The sequence below is a fragment of the Pipistrellus kuhlii genome, unplaced genomic scaffold (genome assembly GCF_014108245.1).
Source record: "Pipistrellus kuhlii isolate mPipKuh1 unplaced genomic scaffold, mPipKuh1.p scaffold_m20_p_15, whole genome shotgun sequence".
In the NCBI taxonomy this organism is placed as follows: domain Eukaryota; kingdom Metazoa; phylum Chordata; class Mammalia; order Chiroptera; family Vespertilionidae; genus Pipistrellus; species Pipistrellus kuhlii.
In genome coordinates, this window is record NW_023425460.1 from 42,989,465 (window position 1) to 43,015,071 (window position 25,607).

Below are 25,607 nucleotides of genomic sequence, written 5' to 3' on the forward strand. Positions count from 1 at the left end.
GATTCATGCAAGAATGGGCCTTCCTTCTCCTGGCCACCGGCACTGCCTTCACTATGGCAGGAGCCGCCTTCCACCTTCCCACACTGCCCAGAGGCCCAGAGCTGCTGTGGTGGTGCAGAAAGCCTGTGTCATCACCATGGCAACAACACAAGCCTCCCGCCCCCGGCCGCTCTGCACCTGCAAATTAACAAGCCATCTTTGTTGGTTTAATTTGCATATTCACTCCTGATTGGCTAGTGGGTGTTGCAAAGGTACAGTCAATTAGCATGTTACTCTTTTATTAGGTAGATTGACTTTTAGCTTATGGGCAGTAATTCTAGCATGATAATCATGAAAATAATTGTGATAAAACAGAGTAAATACAGAAGAAATTACAGCCAGCCTCCATAAGATGACGACCAACCTGGAAGGTTACCCTGGGAGAGTAAACGGATTTATGCAAGACTAGGATACAAGTGCTCCTGCTCACTTCATACCTGCAGAAACCTTCGTGTCCGCTGGATCACCGTACCTCTGCTAGCGTGTGTGCACAGACCACTACTCCGAGTTCTCTCTGTGCTGAAGGGCGCTCGAATCCCTATGCAGTCAGCACAGAACACTGCAAGGTGATGTATGTGCCAACTCTTCCTGAGGAATTCTTTGTGTGTGCAAATCTGCAACCCGGCGGGAAGCATGGAACAGGGGACCGGCAGCTTGAGGGGGCTGCACTGCTGGGGCTGCAGTGCAGTGGTCACAGCCTCGGGCATCCTTTCTCCTGCAATCTCTCTCACTCACAAATGGGTTTCCATCCTGTGCCCCGAAGAAATGGAGGGAGCTGCCTCAAACTTGTAAAAGGGACAGAAAAATGTAAAATGTAGTAACACACAACTCCTGCATCCAGGTTGGTACTTCTTCTCACAGATTCTACATAAGAACTATGTGTCAGGGTTTGCTTTCTGCCCCACAAAAAACATAGTAGTTGCTAGACTAGGGTACGGCCGTGACAACAGAGGGCATCAGAGGACCCTGTTACTGAAGATTCGAGCCAACTGTAAAGTACCGTCTCTCAAAACCATTATCTTCTATTTATACTTTTTCATGCCAGGACTCCAATGGGATTGGACTGGCTTGCTTTTGGAAGGTTTTAGGTGTAGGCTGCACACAACACACTAGTCAATTTAGCCAAATCAACTCGTTGACAATCGACCTGCATGTACAATTTTCTGACTTGGGCCCCACAAAAGTCAACTGGGTGGAGAAACTATATACTATCCTGGCAAGAATATAGGTAAACATGAGAAAATACTTTCTGGCAAACAATGCTTCATCAAAACAAACATGGAGGACAAATCTTATTTCTTCTCGTGTTGCAAACGAAGAATTTAGCTAAGAACCCCAATTAAACAAGGTCAACTTTGGCTTGAAATAAAGAAATGAGTTCTTCATACAGCAATGTACCTCAGGGGTGAAAATGAGAAATGACAGGTCACATGGGCCAGGAGAAAGTGGAGATGCCTCCTACAGGGTCTCCCCTCCGGCTTTGCAGGACCAACCCTGACCCAGAGCTGGCTCAGTCACTGCCCAAAACTTTACAAAAACTAACTTTCACAGACTCTATTCTGCCCACTTTTTTTTTACAAATAAAAAGACAATATAAAATATTTCTCAATTTACTTAATACAAAAACATCCAAACGTTTTAATGCCAATTCACATCATAATACAATGCTTTTATAGGGAAAGTTCTGTTGTTGTTGGCCAAACAATAGTCTCTCCCAGAAAAGCATTTGGGTATATTATTAAATTACTGAAGAACCTATCAACATTTTTCTTAAAAATCAATTTTATTTCCGAAGAAGTTATTATTAAAACCACTCAGGAGAGACTTTAGTTGCAGGTGTTATTGATAAGCCTGCAACAAGCAGTCCATTGAGAAGGTAAAAGTTGGCCTTCGTGGTAAAAGGGAATTTTCCCTTGATACTAGAATGTTACTGGTGCAGCAAATCAAACTACTCAGGGCACAGGCAGTACCCGTGTATATTCTTACAGCAATTCAGTGTTCAGAAATACAATCCAAAATACTCACAGAATTAGTCTAACTCACGGCCTCCACAAAATCCATCAACTCTGGTTGACAAGTGCTTAGAAAAATAAAAGCTGACCACCTTTCCTTTTACTTCTCTGAGTAATGACTTCACACTGAGGACTTCCATTAGATGACTTACACGTTCCTAAGATCACACTTCTCTCTCTCCCACTCCCTAAAGGACAAACTGAATTGGCAGAGGCAACTCTAAAAAAATCCTGCAAGTCAGAAGTGTGACGGTGTCCCTACCGTCTTCTTTTTCTGCTTCAAGTTCTCTGAAGAGGTGACCGTTAGTCTGACATAGCCTCATAGACTCAAGCATAGCGCCCCATTTACAGTCAAACAGAATTGAGAAGAAAGTTTTTTGCCATTTTCCAAATCTTTCTATTTTTCTTTGCCTTTCAAGAACAGCTAGAATATGCTTCAGAGTCTAAATAACTAAATAGCACTGTGGGTGCAGAAAAACAAAACACACAGCTTGCCCACAGCCGGAAGGGGCCTCAAACACAGCAGCGCTACTTCTTTTCAGACTTAGACACAATGTTCACAAGATGCAGACTACAGACTTAAAAAAAAAAAAAGTATTTATCCTACCCATTTAAAATGAAATGGATCAGGAATCCCACACCACTGATTACATTGGGATTTAATAACCATATCCGCTTCCTAGAGCATCTCGGGAGCCAGCTTTTACTGTTGGATGATTCTCCACATTGAAAGGGGAGCTTTATTGCCGAAGTGCTGGCCACGCCTGGACTAGCGCGATGCCAATACGACAGCAGCTGGTGAAGTCATGTTAAGAGACAGAGGGAATGGAAATGTTCCGTAAGAGTTGGTCCCTGACGTTAAGATGAGTATGCCATGGTGAAGCGGGGGCAATCTGACCAATAGGCGACGTTTCATTTTCCCACTCACTCAGCATCCTGCTATGAAGCCACTCCTGACATCTTGGAGGGTTAACCCACGATACCATTAGCTTTTTCCGGAAGCATCTGTGAGTTTGACAACATGGTCACGGAGTTGCAAAGTGCACAAAGCTCAAGGCACAGAGTAGAAAGAAGTTGTGAGCTAATGGGTGAGAAGGAATAGCAAAAACAGAATAAGCATTTTCCTTTCACAAGACTTTCTAAATCTAAACAAAGACCAACTCTTTTAAAGGAGTTTGTTTTGGTTAGGGGTGAAAAATACTGTATTGTAATGATCTGCTCGATTTTAAAGCTAAACGTATCTTGATGTGTGACATGACTATGCCGAGCGCCAAGTCCACAAATGAATAAAACAGTGCTATAAAAATTCTTCTGCTCTTATATTTTTGGAGGAAGCTGCTGATTTGGGCTGCCAGATTACATGTAGCAACGGTCACTTTTCAAGATGCCTGTTCCTCATGGATTAATAGATTTCATTAAAAGATTGTCCCATTTCAAAATCATCCCCGAGTCTAGCAGCAACTGACAGTTTTTTTGTTAAAATTTTGTTTTGTTTTTTTAAAATTACAAGTCAAAGAAGTCCGACGTCCTCTCCCGAGAACAGCCTTGGGAGAGCGCCTGAGAGCAGGACCCGCTGTGCTCGGAAGTCTCTGCAGCTCCGGTGTGTCCTTGTGGCAGGAAGGAAAGTACCTTCAACACAGTCACTATCTGTACCCTCTGGAACTCGCACAGGCTGAAGGGCTGTCTGAAAGAGATCGTCAGAACAGGGAAAAGGATGAATAGCAGAGAGCGCTTCACAATGGCAGCACCCGCCTATACACACAGTCCTCCCCGTCTCCCAATCGCCCAAAAGGAGGTTTTTTAAAAAGTGGTTTTGAGTGGAGTGAAAGGGGGGCTAGATCATCAGGAGCTGAAGCTGGGTCATTGTCCTACTCTAGGTGACTACAGAATCGGGCGGCCTCTTGACAAATGCCTGAGAACCACCAGCAGCAGCTGGACCTCATCTGGGCGCAGCTTGCAGAATAGTCTGCCCTTGGTCACACACGGTGCCCAATGAGCCCCCTGTGGGTATCATTATTCTCACTGCCAGGGCCTATCTACATCACAAACATCAAAGCTGGTGAGGAACACAGTACTTACTATAAGTCAGCTCATCCCCAGCTCTCTTCCGGGACTGGTCACCTCTGGGGATTAAAAAAGAAGGAGTGAGTCAGCTGAACTGACTGACATCTTCACATACCGACAGGAGAAATGGATTGACATAATTGATAATAGAAGTACAGCAGACATTTCAATTCTAACACTTATCAAACTTATACAGTAACTGAGTCATTTATAAACTGAATATTCTTAGCTAAATGGTGCTATCTTTTAAATATAGAAGGCTATTAAGTGAAGGAAATATTATCTTCAAAGATGGTTTATACAGGGTTCTAGAAAGTTCAGACTAAAATGTCTTTGAAGACTAACCTGGGTTTATCAATATCCCTCATGACCTTATGGAAAATTTCAAATATGAAATAGAAAGGATAATTCAAAATCTTACCCTAAAAAGCTCTATTATGAAACTGAAAACTGCTTAAAGCTTTTGAAAAATCTCAGAATCTCATTAATAATGAATATAAATGCCCTTCTAGCAACAGAAGAACATGAACCTTTACACACATTAATGAGTTCATCTTCAAACACCAAAGGAATTCTAGTTCCACTTTAGAGATGAAAAATCATAGGTTCTGATCAGATCCTATGCTACCCATAAATGCTATTTCAACTCTCTAGTTTCTCAGACAATAATTCAGACAAATGACTAAAATATCAAAGCCATGAGTAATAACGACCAATTCCCCAGCTTTTAACTCTGGCCAGTCCTGTCCTTGGCCACTTCTCTTTGTATAGTCTCCTTAGCCTAGATAGAACAACAATCACACAGGTGCTGTGGCTTGAAATCCTACCTATACCCAATTGGTCCCAGATTTCTATGCCCAGCTCTACACATCAGACGCAGTCCAGAGGCCGCATCACCACCAGTAATTTACACACACTGCCAATGCAGCATGGCCAACATGAACGCTGCTGACGCACTCCTTCCTCAGTCTTCCTCAAATGAACAGCCACCCAATTCCTCAGGCCAGAACCCGGCTTGTCCTTGATTCCCCTCTTTCCCTCACCCTGGAAACATAATCCAAAATAAACCAACACTCATCTACTCCACAGCGACAACCCCAATCCAAGACACTTATCATCTCTCCCCTACACATCTGCAAGTTTCACTGTTAGTCCAGACAAGAGCCACTGATCTTATGTAAAAGCACAAATAAGATTATTTCATGCCTCTGAGTAAAGCCCTTCAGCGGGTTTCCATTACAGTTCAAAATCAATTCGCATTCACTTCCCCAGGCCTGTGAGATCTGACCCCGCCTACCTCTCCCTCCTCCTCACCGAGCTCTGCTCCCTCAGCCACTCTAGCTCTTTCTGCCCCTTTGGCACGTTGGCACTTTGTACCTAGTATTTCCTCTGCCGGCAATACTCCTCCCCTGGTAGCCAACGGCTATCTCCTAATCATCACCTCCCTGGCTGGCATGTCTCCTCCCGGGAAGGCGGCACATTACCACGGTAGCTGGAACGCCCCTCACACATGCCTGGTCACTCATTCTCTCACACACACTCGGTTTCATCTTCTTCATAACACTTATTATTTGAAATAAATTGTTTACATGTTTATTATTTATCACTCTACATTGAAGCACAAGCTCTGTAGAAACAGGGGCTTTGTTGCCTTGTACCCAGAACAGTGTCTAGCACATAGTAGAAAATAAGTATCTGCTGAATTAACAAGTTAGTAAATAGTTCTTAAATAGCCTCTACAGGTTATTAAAATGCTAGCTCAAGTTAATTATCTTCTGCTTCTGAACAATCTTAGTCCAGACAAGAGCCAGAGCAATCTTATGTAAAAGCATAAATAATTTCCCATTCTTTCTCTGGTTTGTGCTCCAGACTAGGAAAAAGAACCTCCTGCGAGGCTGGGTGGGGAGTCTAATGACTGGCAGAAAGCACAATGGAAGGCCCTTGTTTTTCTCAGGGCTGGGCACTGAGAGGAAAATGTGCACATTTAGCATGAACTGGCCTCAGGCAGCTCAGAGAATCTGGATGTTAGAACAGATATTCTAACACCACTTTTCAAAGATCTCTGCTGTGAACACTATATAAGCCAGTGAGTATCTTACATTATTACTATTTACACAGTATTGTCTCAGCAGTAGTCACCAAATATTCTTGAAACAAACAGGTTAAAGCTGATCAACAGGAAAATGTAGAATTTCGTATCTGGAACCTCACATTCCCAGCCCCCAAATGCCAAATAAAAACTGAACATGCAGGAAATAACAGGAGAAAAATACAGATGTGAGACTGACAGGAAAAAGGAAGGCAGGAGAAAGGCTGCCAAGGGCATTATCTAACGTGGCGAGCAGGGAAAGCTATGAGCCGCGCTCCAAACCCTGCTCCTAAAGGGAAAAGCTCCAATCCAGAGGAACCTCTCAGCCAGAAGACCAACAAAACCCCTATCTATAAGGCTCTATTTGTTTCAGAAACCCAGGTACCAATTACTCAGAAAGTACATTTTGTTTGCCCTTAAAAGCTATCGAGTAGCCACTCTGAAGAAGACCACGGGCTGGTTTGAATGAGATTCTCCATCTCAGGGCACGCACATTAGACGTTCCCAAATGAGCTTATCTTCTATAATGCAATATGACAACAACAGATACCAATCTGTCTTCCCTGGCAATAATCAATGCTATTATGCAGGTAATAGATAAAAAGGAAATGTTGCTTTTAGCTTATTTGTTCATTCTAGCTTTGAAATAAGTCCACACTGTATTTCTATGCACCTGAATATCTTTCCCATAACTCCAGCTCAAATGAGAATCTGCCCATTAAATGCAAAAGAGGATATATTGTATTTACAACCCTCACACATTATTTCAAAATATTTCAAAGACTTAGTCTGTGCCACCCACATGAAAGCTGTGTACTGCCTATTCAGGACTCCATACATCATGGAAGTGGGGCAGAATCTTAAATGAAAAAAGTTTGCAAAGCTGAACAGGAATTGTGGTTGATAGGCATTCTATCCTATACAATAAAGAGCTAATATGCTAATTAACCAGGCGGTGGAACAACCTTCCCTAACAACCAGTGGGTGGGGCCATGGGGCCGGGAGGCAGCCAGGGCTGTGATGGGCCCAGCCGTTCGCATGGATTTTATGCATCAGGCCTCTAGGAAACCATAAAGTGACTGCTCACAGCAGAATAGCCAATAACAAAATTCTTGTTAAAACAGCCTGTACTATATTCTTTGTTTTTTGTTATTATTTTTTTTGCATTGGTGGATACAATTTCCTCTGAAATAACTCTAGCCAAATACTGATCAAGGTAGGCATCACAGCTGGCGGGGCAAAGCATGGAACCAGAGCTGGAAGTGCAGGCAGACTCCTTCCCGGCTGCATGTAAGGTGCTGCACATCCTTTCTGCCAGGCGGCCAGCTCAGCAGTGGGGCAGAGTGAGTCCAAGAATGCCAGCTTGGGCAGGGCCTACTCTGTGCTAAGCATTCCTCAGAGTAATTTATGAGGCAAACCTTAAGTCTCAGTAAATGTATAACAAACTGCTAACTTAATTCTAGACATGGCCCAATTCAGTCTGTGAAATAAGACATTTTAATTTTATCACCTCTTGGAAAACATTTAAAAATTTCAGGCAGAAGGTGCATGAAAGGATCCCACTAAGAGAAACAAAAAATCCAAACTCAACTCCAAGGCACCTCCCTGAATATGGTCAGCTTGGCCTTGGCAAACAGTCCATGTTAGTCCATGTACAAGAAGGGCAGTGTTGCATGAAGCTATTCATGGAGTCAGTTACCTAACCCCAGCAAACTTTCCAGTCCTGCAACCTAGTGTCTTATTCCAGTTCCACAATCAGAGTTAGGAAATGCCTCTGGATGTGTTTAAATTGGTATCCACCCTGCTCGGAAAGGTAATTCAAGGTGTTCAGAGTTGTTCACTAGAGTGTACTTTCTAAGCTGCTTCACAGAGATCAAAGCTTTCAGAAGGCTGTTAAAGACACCAGTAAGTTCATCTCTAAAATTAAAAGCACACTCAATAAAACATGAATATAAGCATAAAAGACCTCAAATGTATGATTTTCCCCCTCATATTACTGGGGTGAGGGGGAGACATAAAAGGAATACTCAGATTATTCTGCATTTATTTTAAAATATGTAAGGAAAAACTTTTAACTAGAATTCAGAACACATGAGCCAGAAAAAGACAAAACCTGACAAAGTTAGTTACATAAAAATGAATAAAAACTTCTCCATAACTTCAAATTAAAAAGAAAAACCAATGCCATAAGCAAATCAAAAGACAAAAAAATAAAGTCTTATGTCGGGCAAAGAATCAATCTTTTCACTATAGAAAGAGCTTCCAGAAACTAAGAAAAAAACAACAATAATAACCAAATAGAAAAATGGAAAAAGGACATGGAACAGGCAGTTTACAGAAAAACACAAACATGAAGCTGTGCTCAGCCTCACCCTTAACAAGAAATGCCAATGAAACCAGCCCTGTGAGGCTGGCAAAAATCCCAAAGTTAAAAACATACTCCACATGCACGGCCGTGAAGGACAGCACTTTCATACGCAGCTGGTTCATATGCAAAACACAATCCCCTATGGAGGGCAATTTGGCAATATTAACCAAAATTACAACTGCTTTTACTCTTGGCCCAGCGACCCCACTTATGGAAATTTACTCTCCAGATATACCTGCAACAGGTATAGAATTATACACGGACAAGGCTATTCATGGCAGCATTCTCTGTGACAGGAAAAGGCTGGAAATAATTCAAGTTGCCATCTACTGGGGACTGGTTAAATAAGTTGTAGTATATTTACACAATCAAATGTGTAAGAAATGAATTAAGATCAAAACATATTCCTTCCTACACTGGAAGGAATCATAAGAAAATTTTAAAAAATGATTACCTAATGGGGTGGGAGTAAGTAGATAGGAAGAGAGGTGGGGACAAACCTCTCAGAGTATGTATTTTTTATTCTCATTCTGATTTTTGAACCACACAAATATATTAGCTCTTCGAAAATATGTAAAACTACTATGGCATTAAATGGCCTCATTCTGTGTATGAAAATGATAGTGCTGTTAGAAATGTTGCAATTAATGTCAGGAAACACGTGACCACTGAGTATGAGAGAGAGAAACTAGCTGTTTACATTCTATTTCCACTGGCCTGTCCTTCCCTAACTTGCTATAACAAAATGGGGTGTAGAGGCCCCTCTAGCGATACAGCTTCATTGAGCCTTCCCAGTGAAAACTGACAGTGGTTACTCAGTGCCCCTACTACCACATGGGCATAGATGCCACCAGGACAAGATGGGGGAAAATGCCAACCCATGGGTCAACAGATTATCCGCTTTATTTCCTAACCTGTGCTCAAACCACAGATTTGGTAACAGTGGTCTTGGTAAGACCATATTCTGAGACTTAATTTGGCCTCAATGACAACTTACTACTATGTGTGACCTAATGAGGAAGCCAGCTGTCTTCCTTCCCACAACTTTCTTGCTTTAATGCCATGGATCCAAATAAAGAAGAGATATAAAAACGTAAGTAAAGAGTAAGGATACTGAAAATACCAGGATTTAAACACCCTTCAGTGATGGTGACAGAGAGGGTATTTTCCCATAGGGAATCACCAAGTTTTTATATAATTTATTGTAGTTGAAAAGACGCACTTCGCAAGATTTTCTGGGTTATAATCATGATACTGAATTGTACACTTTAGAGAAATCAGCGAAGTGTATATGTCAAAACCAAGGAAGATAAACATCCGGCAACATCAAAGAGAAAACTACTTTTTTTTAAGAAGAAACAACTAGCCGAAACCGGTTTGGCTCAGCGGTAGAGCGTCGGTCTGCGGACTGGAAGGTCCCAGGTTCGATTCTGGTAAAGAGCATGTACGTTGGCTGCAGGCACATCCCCAGTAGGGGGTGTGCAAGAGGCAGCTGGTCGACATTTCCAACTCTCTATCTCTCTCCCTTCCTCTCTGTAAAGAATCAATAAAATATATTTTATTAAAAAAAAAAAAAAGAAGAAGAAGAAGAAGAAACAACTAGAATTTAGGGCAAAAGTGAAAATAAGAGAAAGAATGTAAAGCCTCTTTATACTATTGTAGGTTAGTCATAAAAGTACCTATAACTCATCATAAAATTTCTATAATGCTTTTCCAAATGTTCAGAACTAATATGAGGATCAAAGTTTGAAGAGCTCTTGGAGGCCGCCCAGGTAACTGCCCACCGACTTAGAAATTCCTTCTTCAAAATCCATTTAGTGAAGAGCAGCTTCCATAAACTCAAAACCCAACCTCAACATTCCGGACGTAGGCAGCCTACCTCTCCAGGAACAGCTCGACTCTGGTACAGTCATTTCTGTCTAAGGACCCTGGCCCCCCGCCCCTGCCAGCCAAACCGGCCTGAGGAGACTGGCGTTATTTTGTCACAAAGGGAAAAACTTGCCTCATAAAACCATTCTGCATGAGTTCTCTTTGAAGTTTCTGATCTTGAGCAGCATATTCAGAAAGTTCAGATTCCACCACCGGAGGGAGGATATTTGGAATAAATTTAGAAAATAGAGTTGGAGCCATCTGAACCCACTCTGTGAGGGAAGGAAACAATTCATTAAGAAAATCAGAGACAAATTAAATTAAGTATATATTGCATTGGGGGGGGGGAGATAATTGGAGGGAAGAGACTTGGTGGAAATTAGCCCTATAAAGCATTTGTTAAGACGATACACTGGACCAAGAAGAGAACTGTGCGGGTAGTAATAAGTAGACATATAAAAAAGAAGTCCACAAAAATGGACGGGAAATTACCATTTAACAAGTGCGCTGGAGATAACTAGTAAGTACTTTTGAAGAAAGCCCTATTTTGACTCATGCTAACTACAGCAAATTAAATATATGTAAACAGTAAAAGAAAATAATTATATCGTTATTCAGTTATTTAAAAAAGATAAATGGCCGAAACCGATTTGGCTCAGTGGATAGAGCGTCAGCCTACAGATTGAAAGGTCCCAGGTTCGATTCCTATCAAGGGCATGTACCTTGGTTGCGGGCACATCCCCAGTAGGAGGTGTGCAAGAGGCAGCGGATAGATAATTCTCTCTCATCGATGTTTCTAACTCTCTATCCCTCTCTCTTCCTCTCTGTAAAAAATCAATAAAATATATTTTTTTTAAAAGATAAATGATCAAGAGAACAATCTAAAGGAAAACATTCAGAAATAAAATAAGAGACTTAGAGAAGTCTAAGAAATATCTGCATTTATGATTAATTCATACTTCTATTATAGGGCATTTTTACAAATCATTAAGACCAGAAAATGAAAGGCAGGACTAAGTAATTTACAATAAAAAATAAAAATAGAATAAAAGCCTTGTTAATAAATACTCACAAAAACTCAAGGACAATAAGCACAATCTCCTCCCCCTGCTCCCTGAACTCTAACTGTAAGGAATGCACTCGGCAGCGGGTGTGCAGTGAAACCAGCACGCTCCTTCCTTGCCGGTGGCCTAACTGAGTATGGATACCCTTTTGGGTTCTTTTAATCTGACCTCTTCAAATTTCCCCTCTCGGAAAACATCTTAGCTGTGCACCTCAAGAACCATAAAATGTCAAAGTCCTATTTATTCCAGTGAGCTCAATTTAAAAATAATCATCTGAGTATATATAATCCTAAATTTGAAAAAAATTACGCCAATGCTGTGCAATGCTGAGTCACTAATAAGTAAAAAAATTCAACAGAACAGCCAAGTTAGAGATTGCAAAAATAAATAAATAAATAGATAAATAGATAAATAAATAAATAAATACATAAATAAATAAATACCACAAATGACCCAGGAGCCAATCCACTCACCCTTTGTTCAAACTCATGGCAAATGTTCTCAATCATTTCCCTCCATCTCAGCTCAGCTCAGACATGGTTTAGAAAGTCTCACTCACTACAGTGCTCTGGGGAACCACTAACCAATCAGGGTGAGCTGGCAGGAGTCAAACAGTCCTGCCCTTTTATGGAACTCCAGGTAGTCATTAAAATATACATGAAGAAACAAAATAAAAGTGTGTGTATAAATGAAGAAGGGCAGGATGGCACGGCTACAACTGTTTTCAAGCTGAGCTTCTAAAGGCCAAATGAAAACACACCTAAAATAATAATAGTCATCAGAATCTCCAAGGATTAGGGTCCAGGAATCTAGAGTTTAGAAAACCTTTTTGGTTGATCCAGATACATTCATTATACAAAGATCAGCATGTGAGAACCACCATAGTAAAAAAAAAAAGTTTACATTTAAAATTCAACTTTTACTGAGGATTCTCAGAGGGAAGGGGAAGAGGGCACATATGCATAACCCATGGACATAGACAATATGCGGTGAAGGCCTGGGGAGGGTTTAAGGGGGGGTGGGGGGGACGGACATCTATAATACTTTAAAAAATAAAGATAAATTAAAACTCAAAAATAAATAAATAGATAAAATTCAACTTTTAAAACATTTTAACCTTAATCGTCAGGTGAATAAAACTGTTTTAATAAACCAGGAACAAATATTTTTAAGAAAGAATTATTTTTTTTAAATAATAAAATAAACCATGAACACAATAGGCAAGACATGTAAATGTCAAAATATGTTTAATATTATCTCAGAAAATGCCTAGGGTTACAGAAGGCTAGTCTGTGAAAAAATTCACCTTCTGAAAAGGGCAATTCTCAAATACAGAATTCTCTACACAAGTAATATGAATCCTATTATAAGAACTCAAACTTAGATAAAATGGCATTTAGATGAGCATGTATCTATGAGTCTTTTTACCCAGAGTAATTACTTTCATTCTGCAGCTTGTTACTCATGATAAAAGCCAGAGCTTTTATGATAAAGCAACCTACTTAGAGGTGTAATTTAGAAATTTGTCAAACTGCACTCGGATGCCTCCCAAACTAAAGGATAAATCCATGGACCATTTCATCACATTTAGTAAAATGAAAGTCAAAATTCTGAGAAACTACAAAAGAAAAACATCAGTTTATTGGACATATAAAATATTTTTGCTACTTTATATAAGTAATTTATACAAAAAATTTGTTTAAAAATTATGAAGAACGGAGCAAGATCTGGTCAAATTTAAGTAACATTAAGTGTGAATGCTGTTTAAAGTAGAAAAAAGTATGACATCAGACTCCACCTCTAGTACAATTTTTACAAAGTTTCCATCTTTAGCAAGCTAAATTCTGATACATCTTTTAAATTAAGAAAAAATCAAGGCAACAATTAATATAACCACTGAATCCAACTGAATGGAAGTAACAGTTCATGTTAGGATGCTTATAGTATCAGGTACTGTGTTAGGCAATTTAGATCAGGTCTTATTTCATTGAATCCTCAAATGACAAAAGTTTCACAAAAAGGTAAAGTAGTCCCCCTTCCCCCAGGGGGATACATTCTAAAACCCACCAACTGATTGCTGGCAAGTTACATAAGAGGCCAAAGAAGATGGAGTTATGAATTTATATGTCTATGTATATGGGTAGTGTGGGACAGAAGTGAAGGAGAGTCTCCCTAACAAAAAAGACAAAGATTAATGCCAGACCGGAGAGTCAATTTTATCCCAAGTGTCTCCTACAAATTATTTCTTGTATTTCCGTTGGCTTTACTAGAATAGAGATAACTGCAATGGAGTCGTTTGTTTACATTTCACAATGATGAGTATCTACTCAGTATTTTTTGCCAAAACGATCCAAATACCATGGGGCCTCAGAAAACACTGAGAAAAGCACGGTCCTGCTGGACAGGCATGGAACTACCACAAACAGACAAGTCCAACCCCAAAAGAAGCGATGTGTGCGTTCACCTGGTCGGAGAGTGTACAGGCCTTTCACAATGTTTGCCATAGTTGAAGGTGTGACCTGAAATGGTGTTGACTGGGCTTCTAAAAGTAAAGCTGAAATAAAAAGACAAGATGGGATATAAAAATGATGTAACACTTATTGTCAAGGTTTCTCTATTATTATTTCTCCCAAAGATGGAAGAGCAAACAAGTGTAAGAAATGAACGGTCCAAGAGGACAAAACGAGAGTTTATACACTGAAGATTGTTTTTAAATCCAATGCAGCAGAGCTCGATCTAACAAATATGTACAGGTCTGTTGAAATACTAATGGAAATTATTCGACTCGTGGAGCTTCTGAAACAAGTAAACCTTCCTAAAAGCACTGGTATTCATGGTACTTGGTGAATAAGCTGAAAGTGCTTCCTATTATGTTCCTGATTCAAAAAATGTACACTTGGGGGATGAAATGTTCTGTAATTCTCTCAATCATTTCTCTTTCCCCCAAATCACCATAGTTGAGGCCCTTGGAATTTTCCTGAAAGGCATATTATTGGTAATTTCAGTAACTGCAATCAGAGTCAGACTGACTTTCTGAGTCAGTCTGACTTCCCCAAATGCTACAGATGTACTTTTCTTTAAACTAAAGGTAATGGCAAGAGAGATCATGCTCGCTCATCCTTCTCACTTTCATGACTTTAGTAACCACAGAACCCTAAACGTAACAACAGAGTCAGTTTTCTGCAGGACAAAGATTTTATTAGAACATTTTTAAATGAATAGAAATAATTCTTCTAGGTAACATCATTAACAGATACAAGCAAATTCCATTATTTAGTGGATACAAAAGATACTCATGACACAGATCAGTTCATTTTTAATTTATCAAAGACCTGCAAGTTACTAACTAAAATACTTCATAAAACATGGCATAATTTTACTGTATGCCAGGGTTGTGAAATTGGACAAGCGGTTTCCTTCTGTTCTTGCCTTTTTTTAAATGGAAAAGCCATCTCACTCGGCCAACAATGACCTCACAGTTTCAAACATACAATGTGAGTTACACTGAATTTATTGATATATAAAGGTCGAAGATGCATTGTTCAAGTTTATCCTTCGGATTTTATCATCAGTAGACAGTTATAATTTTGAATGGCATAAACTTTAAAGAGACAAATGTTAATTTAAGCACTATAGGAAATATTTTCAAAATATAATGTTTAAAACAGAAATTCTAGCCTGGCCAGAGTGCTCAGAGGCTGAGCATTGACCTATGAACCAGGAGGTCACGATTCAATTCCCAATCAGGTTACATGCTTGGGTCATGGGCTTGATCCTCAATGGGGTATGTGCAGGAGTCGGCCAATCAATGATTTTTCTCTCATCATTCAAGTATCTATCTAGCTTTCTTCCCTTCATCTCTAAAACCAATAAAAATATTTTTTTAGTTAAAAAATATGATAGAGCCGAAACCGGAGCGTCAGCCTGTGGACTGAAGGTCCCAGGTTCGATTCCGGTCAAGGGCATGTATCTTGGCTGCAGGCACATCCCCAGTGGGGGGTGTGCAAGAGGCAGCTAATCAATGTTTCTCTCTCATTGATGTTTCTAGCTTTCTATCCCTCTCTCTTCCTCTCTGTAGAAAATCAATAAAATATATTTAAAAAAAAAAAAAATATATATATATATATATATATATATGATAGAGCCAGATGAGGGAAGGGTTTTTGCACTAAAGAGTAAAAATCAGAGAGGATTCTGTGCTACACTTCAAAGAGGTCACACTGAGCTCCTTCTAGAGTTACCAGTAACAAAGTCAGGGGTGAACTCCTGGATAATATTTACTCCACTGTCGCAGGTAGCAAGTGTCAGGCCAGAACTGAAGGCACTGTCCGGTAACAGAGTCAAGCAGCTCCCAGCTCACTGGGTGACCTTCAACTCACATTTTCAGTTCTTTGTGCCTCTTTCTACAGAACTAGGCTTCAACACTTTCTGCTGTGCCAGGGCTCTCTGATAAAAAAATTATGTGTATCATTGCTAGTGTTCTCTCAACCCCTGTAAGGTAATTACTTACGCATTAGGCTGTAAATGTGCTTTTCTGCAACATGTTCCGTAAACAGCTTTATAAGGTCATCTTTTAAGTCTCTGTTAAGTTTTGTTTCGATGTAAAACTTATTCTGAAAGGGAAAATAAGTTATTTTTCAGTGCATCGTTAGGGGAAATGATCAGTCTAAAATAGAAACCCTAAAAATAAATTATTTTAGGAAACAACTCATAAAAGCATCAAGCAAAACATAAAAATGCAACATCAAACAACAAAAAGAAGGCCCTGCCCTACTTAGACATCTTCCTGGCATGGGGTTAAAAGCACATAAAGATGAAATGCAATAAACCATACACCTCCAAAAGAACATGGGATACCTGACATGACTTGACAGAGATGATGTACAGACACATGGAAACACACTGTGTGACAAGCACTTAATGTGCCTTTTGAAAAGTCCCCTTTTATTAGTGATCTAGGCTCAAAGCAGGTATTGAACATGCACTGTTGACTCCCCAACATAAGCTCCATTCAATGCTTAGTCTAAGCCATTCAGCCTATGGCATTCCTTAGGGATGGTCTCTGGTTCAAAGATAGACACATGACCCAAGATAGCCCATAACTGAGCCGAAACCGGTTTGGCTCAGTGGATAGAGCGTCGGCTTGGGGACTGAAAGGTCCTGGGTTCGATTCCGGTCAAGGGCATGTACCTTGGTTGCGGGCATATCCCCAGTAGGGGGTGTGCAAGAGGCGGCTGATCGATGACTCTCTCTCATCTATGTTTCTAGCTCTCTATCTCTCTCCCTTCCTCTCTGTACAAAATCAATAAAATATATTAAAAAAAAAAAAAAAGATAGCCCATAACTGAAAGAAACACAGGCTCCAGTAAAAAGTGTCTTACAGTCATCTTACCACCATGAGGAGAACATGGTGTGTTCCAAGATGTTGTGTACCAAAGAGAGAGAAAAGAACCTGAGTCTTTGGTGACACTTAAACCACAGATTCAGCCAACCCTGGAGACTGCCTTATTTCTGGATTTCATGACAGAGCTAATTCTTTCCCTTATTTAAATCACTTTGAATCAGGCCTTCTATTTCTGGCAGCCAGAAGCATCCTAATAAGAATGACCGACAAGTCAAAAAAGATTGAATTTGTTCATGTGTAAATGTTAACTCAATGTGTAGGAATGGAAAATGCAGAGGAACGTTAACGTGCTGATTCTCTCAATTCTTAACACAAGTTTTATTTTTCTCTTTAAAAAATTATAAAATAGTATACATATGGTTAAAAATTAAAGCCATGCGCCGAAACCGGTCTGGCTCAGTGGATAGAGCGTCGGCCTGTGAACTGAAGGGTCCCGGGTTCGATTCCGGTCAAGGGCATGTACCTTGTTGTAGGATTATCCCCATGGGGGGTATGCAAGAGGCAACTGATCAATGGTTCTCTCTCATCGATGTTTCAAACTCTCTATCCCTCTCTCTTCCACTCTGTAAAAAATCAATAAAAAAATTTTTTTCATTAAAACCATGCAAAAGGTTCCACAATAAAAAAGAACTGTCCCACTGCAGACCCTCTATCCCATTCCCAAAGGTCCTATCCTACACTAGGGACACTTTCGTATAATCTTTCTAAAATACTACTTATGTAATATGTGGATATGCTTTTTTCCTACTAAAGAAGAAAACACTTGCTAATGGAAAAATATTACACACTGCTTTGTATTTTGCTTTTTCACCTAATGTCTCTTGGGAAAGATTTTTCTCTAAAATAATACGGACACGTCATTATTTTTAACTGCTTATTTTTCAACTGTCATTATCCTCAATAAAGTACTTAAATAATAGTCCCTGCTGATCACAGAAATTCCTCCAGTGTTCTGTTTTGTGTTTTTTCCTAGTTATTAATTTGTGGTGGTTTTGTGTTTTGGGGTTTTTTTTCCCCAATAAAGTATATCTTATGGAGAATAAATAATTTTGAAGACTGGTATAAAACATGTAATCTCTATGCTATAGAATATAGGATCAACCTAAACATCCCATTCCTTAAATCTAATAAACAAAGAGGAATTGGGATAATGAATTTACTCCATTGGGATAATGAACCTCTCCACTCAATAAAAACACGAACATTAAGATTCTACAACTTTATATATTCAAAGGGGGAAGAACTAATCAACAGAGTCAACAGACTACAAATTTTACTCAAGGCATAATTTTCCAAATGAAATAGATCATCAAAATGGAAGCAAATTTTATTTTTCTCATTTTTTAGAGAATGACTTAGTTGGCATTCATGATTTTTAGATACATGTATTCATTCTCTTTTTTCTGAGGATAAGAAATCTTTCTTATACATCTTTATTTTTCAAGAACAATATCTTCCATATGGCAAAATAAAATAAATGCTAATAGGGTGGTTACTGATATTAATGCCTAATTGTCTACATAGCAATATTATTTATGTAATTTTAAAACGGGAAATTCTTCTATCCCAACACTATCAAGCATTCCTAAAATAGATTACTTTCTATTTCTACCATAATATATAGTAAAAGACAAATAGAACACACTTCACTCTCGATACTCGGACCTGTAAACCAAGCTCTAACTTACCATATATATGAAAAGAGGCACAATGCTCTGCAATGCTCCCATATACTGTCCAAGAGCTATATTAAATCTTTCAATATAGAGATCTGGAGGGCTGGCCTGTGGGAAAGAACAGAAATGTGACCGTTCTGGGAAAGCAGGTTTAAAGACCTTCTGTCACAATCTAAAATGCAAAGGCTCTTCTTACAAGCTTAGAACATGTAAGGGATCTCTCCTCCTAATTCAGCTTCCATTAGGGAGTACTTAAACTTTTGGTGCACACTAGTGCCTTTTTAACTTTTTCTTAGTCTTCCTAACTGTCTGCAAAATGCCCGTATTTCCACTTTACATATGAAGCTACTGGGGCTCAAAATATTTAGTCCCTTGACTATGGTCCCACAGTTAACAAGCCCAAGAGCTAAGTCTCAAACTTTGGTCAATCTGAGTCCTTCCATCTCTTACATTCCTAAAACCTTTAGAAAAAAGTTCACATTTCCAATTTAGGGCACATGGTTTACCTCTTTCCATTCATATTCTGCTCTTCCTCATGCACAGCCCAGCCCAGCAAACATATGGAACTGCTAGCAGTTACCAAGTATCAGTGTGCTGTCAGGCTTCCTGGAGTATTTTCTACTTGAACGAAGTCTTTAACACCACCCCCTCAATAGATTCACCTGGCTACTTCTATTATATTTATCCTTCAAGATTTATCACTTCTTCATAAATATCTGGGATATATGGCCTCTCAAAAAGGCACCATCACACTTCTCCCACTGTCCCTAAACTTCAAGTTCTTGGAGGGCAAGATTTATATCTTATCTTTACATCTCCAGTGCTGAGCACAGAGCCTGGGACATAGTAGGTATACATAAAGGCATGTCTTGCAAGAACAGAGCTTTACTTAAATTTAAGTACAGCTTTGCTTAACTGGTTGAAATCTAACCTAGCCTTTTTAAAATCTAAATTTTACTTGTAACAAGGCTGTATGACATTACACAATACATTTAGTACTCTCAATTTCAATTTCCATACATATAAAATTAAAAAATACTAATTGTGCTACTTCTAAGATGTGTTTAGATTCAAAGAATATGCTGTGTAAATATTACATGCATATATATATTTGCATGTCCAAATATTATATATGCATATGCAACTAATAAGTAAACTTAATGAATTAACTACCCATTTGTCAAGTACTTCATAAAAACCCACTAACATTATGAAAAGCATTCCTTATTAACTAAAGAAATTGGGGAAATGGTTCCACATTATGGGCAAACTTTTAACTATAACTAATGAACAGAAACACATGCGCTATCTTTCTCTAAAGTGCTTCAAAGAACTCTAGAAATTGTATTTCAGTATTCAAAGAAATAAATTTTAAAATTATTATTTGGGGGGAAATCTGAAGAGTTTTTGCATTAAAATGATTTTTCCCTTTCCATGAAAGGACACTTTATCTATTTCAAAGTTAAAAGCACGAACATTGATCAAAAGGCATACTTAATAGCAGACAGAATAAATAAAATTGAATTCCTTAGCTATTCTTTTCAAGAAACCCCAAAGGTTATGAGTAATAAAAAGCACTTTTTGTACTGAATCAAATGTCAGAACATTTACTTAGCTTCCACATTTCACCCAGCACTTATTCAAACCCTTTTAAATGGCAGGACTATAAATTATAACGATCTCCTAAAATAAATTCAATCTCTTTACTAGGAACCTAGAAGAAAAACTATGTTTAAAAGCTAATAAAATTGTTCGTCCTTAAAACTTAAATTTGGTATACCTTGGGCCCCACTGGGAAAATTACTACCTATTTGATTTACATTATTTCAACATGAATATATTTGGCTTGGACATTAAATGAAATATTTTACCCTTGAAGCAAGCAAGCTTCATTTTCTTCTCAAACAAGAAAAAGCAAGCTGCCAGAAAAATAACTTCTACTCTAAACTTGCTCCAATTTTTCATAACAGACCTAGATTCCCTAAAATGTATAATATGGCTGGTAAGAGGAATGTTTTAAATTTTGTTTTAATGAGTAATATAGTCATCTGGCTTAAAATTCAAATGAGTTCAAAAAGGCTTAGAGTTTACCTTTCACTCCTTCCTCACTGAACCAACACTTAATTCTTTTATATCCTTCCAGAAGGATTTTATATATATACAAAAAAAAGTATCCCATTTGTACCCCCTTTCACACAAAGCTAACATAAAATCACATTGATCTGCAATTGTTCTAAAAATATAACTGGGACACTGTTTATCCTAGTAGTTCTCACATATTTTGGTCCCAGGAACTCTTTACACTCTTACCATAATACATAAGGCTAGAGGCTACCGAATTGGACACCGCAGATGTAAAATGCAAACAAGTTCCACAATTTCTTTTTTTTTTAATATATATTTTATTGATTTTTTACAGAGAGGAAGGGAGAGGGATAGAGAGTTAGAAACATCAATCAGCTACCTTCTGCACACCTCCTACTGGGGATGTGCCCGTAACCAAGGAACATGCCCTTGACCGGAATCAAACCTGGAACCTTTCAGTCCGCAGGCCGATACTCTAGCCACTAAGCCAAACAGGATAGGGCCACAGTTTCTTATTTCTATCCCTCCTCTACCTACATCCCATCCCCATCCCACCAAAATGATACGGGAAAAATTAAGAATATGTGCTTTTGTGTTCACAAAAACATTCCTGTTTTCTTTAAATAATGACTTTTCCATGTTAAAATGAAATAGGGAGAAAAAGGTGGGAGGGAAGGATCTAACAAACACTACAATTCTATCTTTACAGAAGTAATGTATGTTCGCTAAAATTTTTAAAAGTTAAAAATGCAATTACAAATGAAAAATAACTACTAATATCAGGTAGATAACCATCATTAACATGTTCTTCTGTTCTTGTGTCAGTGCGTGCAATCTGCTTTTATCACTCAGCTACATATCATCATTTACCAGGTCAAGTATATTTCTACAACATAATTTTAATAACTGTCTGGACACACCATTGTCTATTTCATCAGTCCCACTTCATTAGATTCTCAACCTGTGATTTGTTGTTTGTATTATCCAGGTTTGCCTGGACACTTCTAGCCCAGAGCGCTTAAGGGGTACAAATGTGAGTAGCTTCAGATTATATTTAAACATAAGATGGCACCACTCCGTGCTTAAGAGCAAGAACAGCTTCGGGACCAATGGTTCTTCAATAGCCCAGGGACTCTCAAAGACTCAGCTCTCAGCTCTCCAAATGCCTGAAGAACTTGTACATGACAGATTCCTTTGCCACACTCCAAAGTCCTGACTCAGAAACTTTCCAGAAGGTACATTTTTAATGAGAACTTCAGGGGATTCTTTAAACAGCTGCTCTGGCAGCTGTTCAGCATTTAGAAATGTCCACTTCAAAGGAGAGAGGAGCTCTAAGGGAAGGGAGTCTATAGAGAATTCAAGAAAAGGTTGAGCAGTAATCACCATGCAACACAAGGCATTGACGCATGGCAATAGTGACTATTTAGCTGCCAATTATACTGAAAAGGGTAAAAATATAATACACTAGCATTTCAACATTAGTATTAAGACTATAAGTGAATTTTTTCTGTAAATTTAACCATTTCTTGACTTATCAAATTCACTGATTATAGTTAGTAAAATGGAACAGTGAAGTGCCTCATGCAGAAATTCATGAGGACATTCAGTCTCACACTTATATTATATTCCATACGCCCAACCAAGTGAAATGAATTATAAAGACTGACAAGCTCCTCTACGGAAAGAAAGAATATCCGAACTGCTTCCCCTCTGGTGATGGCAGCCATAAAAGCTGCAAGAAAACACAGCAGTTGAATGAATCACTAAAGGCCAAGTGTGAGCTCACAGCGCAGAAGCCCCCAAGCCTCACACCAGGGCAGTCCCCACCTAGCCGCCAGCTCTTTTCCATGGGTTTCCACTGGGCCTTTGAGAGAAGACTGAAGGCAGTGAAAGAGATGTGAGAGCCGCCCTCTGTGGCACACAGGTGCCAGGTTTGAGGATGGGGCAGAAGTACCCGAAGAAGCCCATGCTTGACTGCACCTCCTGGAGCTGAAAAGGTGGGGATTAGCTGCCAATGGAAGACAGGAACAAAAGCTGCAAGTACCCTGGACGCTGCTCAGATACAAAGCAAAAGGGAAGAGGGGACCCACCTACACCTGGTGACCCTTCTCTGATCTAAGGCAAAAACTGTCTACTGCTGGAGGTAACCCTCCAGCCGTCCTGTCACCAGCAAAGGTCAGTTATCAAAAATTAAGAAACACTGAAAAATCCCCCTAGCCGGGTTTGGCTCAGTGGATAGAGCATCAGCCTAGGGACTGAAGGGCCCTGGGTGTGATTCCAGTCAGGGCACAGGCCCGGGTTGCAGGTTCAATCCCCAGTAGGGGACATACAAGAGGCGGCCAATCCATAATTCTTTCTCATCATGGATGCATCTATCCCTCCCTTCCTCTCTCTGAAATCAATAAAATTATATTTAAAAAAAGAAAAGAAACACCTTTGAAAAATCAAACTATAACCCAATGTCAAGAATTAGAGAGTCAGCAAACCCTAGATGCAAAGATGCCCACAAACTGTTAACTGTCTATAAATTAACTCTGATTGATATATGTAATGATATGGCAGAAAAGGTATACAACATGCATAAAAAGGTGGGGAATTTCAGCAAATTAAAGGTTTAAGTCAAATGGAAATGCTAAAAATTCTCCAATTTTATTTTAAACCTTTTAACATTCATTCCTATATTACCAAATATGACTTTGGCATTTTGGACACACAAATGAACCTGATTGCTCTCTCAAGGATCCTTAATATTATTTTCTGAGTCAAATTAGAAATTCCTTTTTTAAAAATCTGCCTCTACATGACTAACTTTAGCAAAACAATGTGTAATATGCTTTTAGTCTACCTGGCTTATTCCTTGACTTTCCAGAACAAGAGCATTCTGCCAATGGACAGACTTGTCAAGGCTCCAGAAGCAACAAAATTACACTGGAGGCTGACAAAGGTGCTATAAAAATAAATTTCCTCCAAGATACATCTGACATCCCATTCTCATTCCTGCTGTGAAGACAGTTTCCACAGTAGACTATCCAAAAAATGGTAAATTATATAAAAGATAAATGAACCACAGGAACCTTAACCTTAACATACAGATTAGACACTCCTCAGATAATTTGTAAGAATGAGTTTCTAATTAAAGGTAACAATAAAGAAGTCAAAGGGAGTCCAGAAGACACTTCTCTCCTGATTCTCAAAGTTAACTGCTCCTGCCAAAACCGGTTTGGCTCCGTGGATAGAGCACTGGCCTGAGGACTGAAAAGTCCTGAGTTCGATTCCGGTCAAGGGCATGTACCTTGGTTGCGGGCACATCCTCAGTAGGAGGTGTGTAAGAGGCAGCTGATCAATGATTCTCTCTCATCGATGTTTCTAATTCTCTATCCCTCTCTCTTCTTCTCCGTAAAAAAATCAATAAAATATTTTTTTTAAAAGTTAACTGCTCCTGTTATTAATACCAGTTTGATATGGACATTTCTCCCTCATTTATTTCTAAAATATAACTTCCCTCATTTTCCAAATAGCTTAAACAGTAAACTGAATTAAAGTCTAACCTCTGTAATCCAGGATTCCTTCAGCTTACCCATATAACCATGAGATAAATCTAGGCTCTAATCCTAGTTTTTAAATTGACTGGCTAGGTGACATAAGAGGTTATAAAGGCCCGAGGATTACTTAATACAGAAAATATCCAAAGAAGTCCGGTGGACTAGGATAACTTCTCACTTTCTTATGTACTTCATTTCTTAATACTTGGCGAAATCTACCACCTTAACACTATTTGCTTATTTTTTTAAAGAAAACTTTTTTCTTATATCCTTTCCAATTTAAGAACATAACTGTCTCAAAACAAAAAGTTTTAAAAAGAGCACAACTCATAATTGTATTGTGTTCACTGTGACAATAAACAATAGCAAATAACTGTTCTTTATTTAAGTGATCTGACTCTCTTGCTCATCCCAAATTTCATTTTCTGAGTCCAGGATGCTGTTTGAACTAACCAAGTAGATGGTTCTAGTAATATCAGTTGTAAAGCTAACAAATGCCATTTATCAACTTGTAAGTACTTTTGCAGACTTCTCCTTGGATTTTGGCATTATGTTAAGCCTATGAGGAAAAAACACGGTCCCTTCCTTCAAAGGATAGCAAACGTACAGGGTGTCTCATTGACAAATTTTGAGACAAAAATAACTTTGCTATAACAACTGCTTTAAGTTCAAGTTTGGATTAATAAATAGATCTCCAAATAACTTATTTAGAAAAAAATTTCAGTAGAACATGCATGTGAAGAGTTGGCAACAATGTTTATCTTACTAGAAATCTATGTAAAAAGGATAGCAGGCAACTTTCTTGTTATCTAAAATCTCCCTCCCTCTGGAAAGGCATAAAATTCCATATTTGGGGAAATGAACGTTTTTAAAAATACTTTTTAGTTCAACAGGTATAAATATTAGAGCCTTTTAAAAATATACAAGACAAGTTGAGTTATGCTGCCACCCACCGGACAAAACACAAATAGCAAAGCAACCCTTGCTCTGATTTTAAACACCTAGAGAATCTGGCTGTTTGTTGGCAATTTAGAGGTGTCTCTGAATAAAGATCTGGTATTTTGTGGCAAAAAGATGATGAAAACACTTTACAACTACAGAAAAAGTATATATTTGGCTATGATAAACAATGCTCTGGCTATAATTAAGAGGAAAAAAAAGAAAGCTATTAAGTACAACAATTTAGGCTAAATAAGACTAAGATCACTCAGCACACAGGTGAGTAAAGAACAATATCTAGGCCCAAAGCACGCCCCAGCACTTTCTAGAGTGGCTATTTCAGAATTGCTGGAGTACTTCCCAACTGTGGTGTGGATCCATAATTTATTGCTGAGTGACTTTCCTATACATCATGTTACTTCCACGCCAGTACTAAAATGTGATCTGGCCCTGGCA

At 38.9% G+C, this 25,607-nt stretch overlaps 1 protein-coding gene across 1 annotated transcript in view; it reads right to left on the reverse strand.

Moving 5' to 3' along the window:
- Positions 1–418: 418 nt before the first annotated feature.
- The window catches only part of CACUL1 (CDK2 associated cullin domain 1), a 39,568-nt gene continuing 14,379 nt past the window's right edge, over positions 419–25,607 (reverse strand). Inside the window, 6 exon segments of the mRNA XM_045582219.1 lie at positions 419–3,735; positions 4,131–4,174; positions 10,575–10,713; positions 13,970–14,059; positions 16,016–16,118; positions 18,598–18,693. Coding sequence (XP_045438175.1) covers positions 3,695–3,735; positions 4,131–4,174; positions 10,575–10,713; positions 13,970–14,059; positions 16,016–16,118; positions 18,598–18,693 — 513 coding nt within the window. The 3' untranslated portion in view covers positions 419–3,694.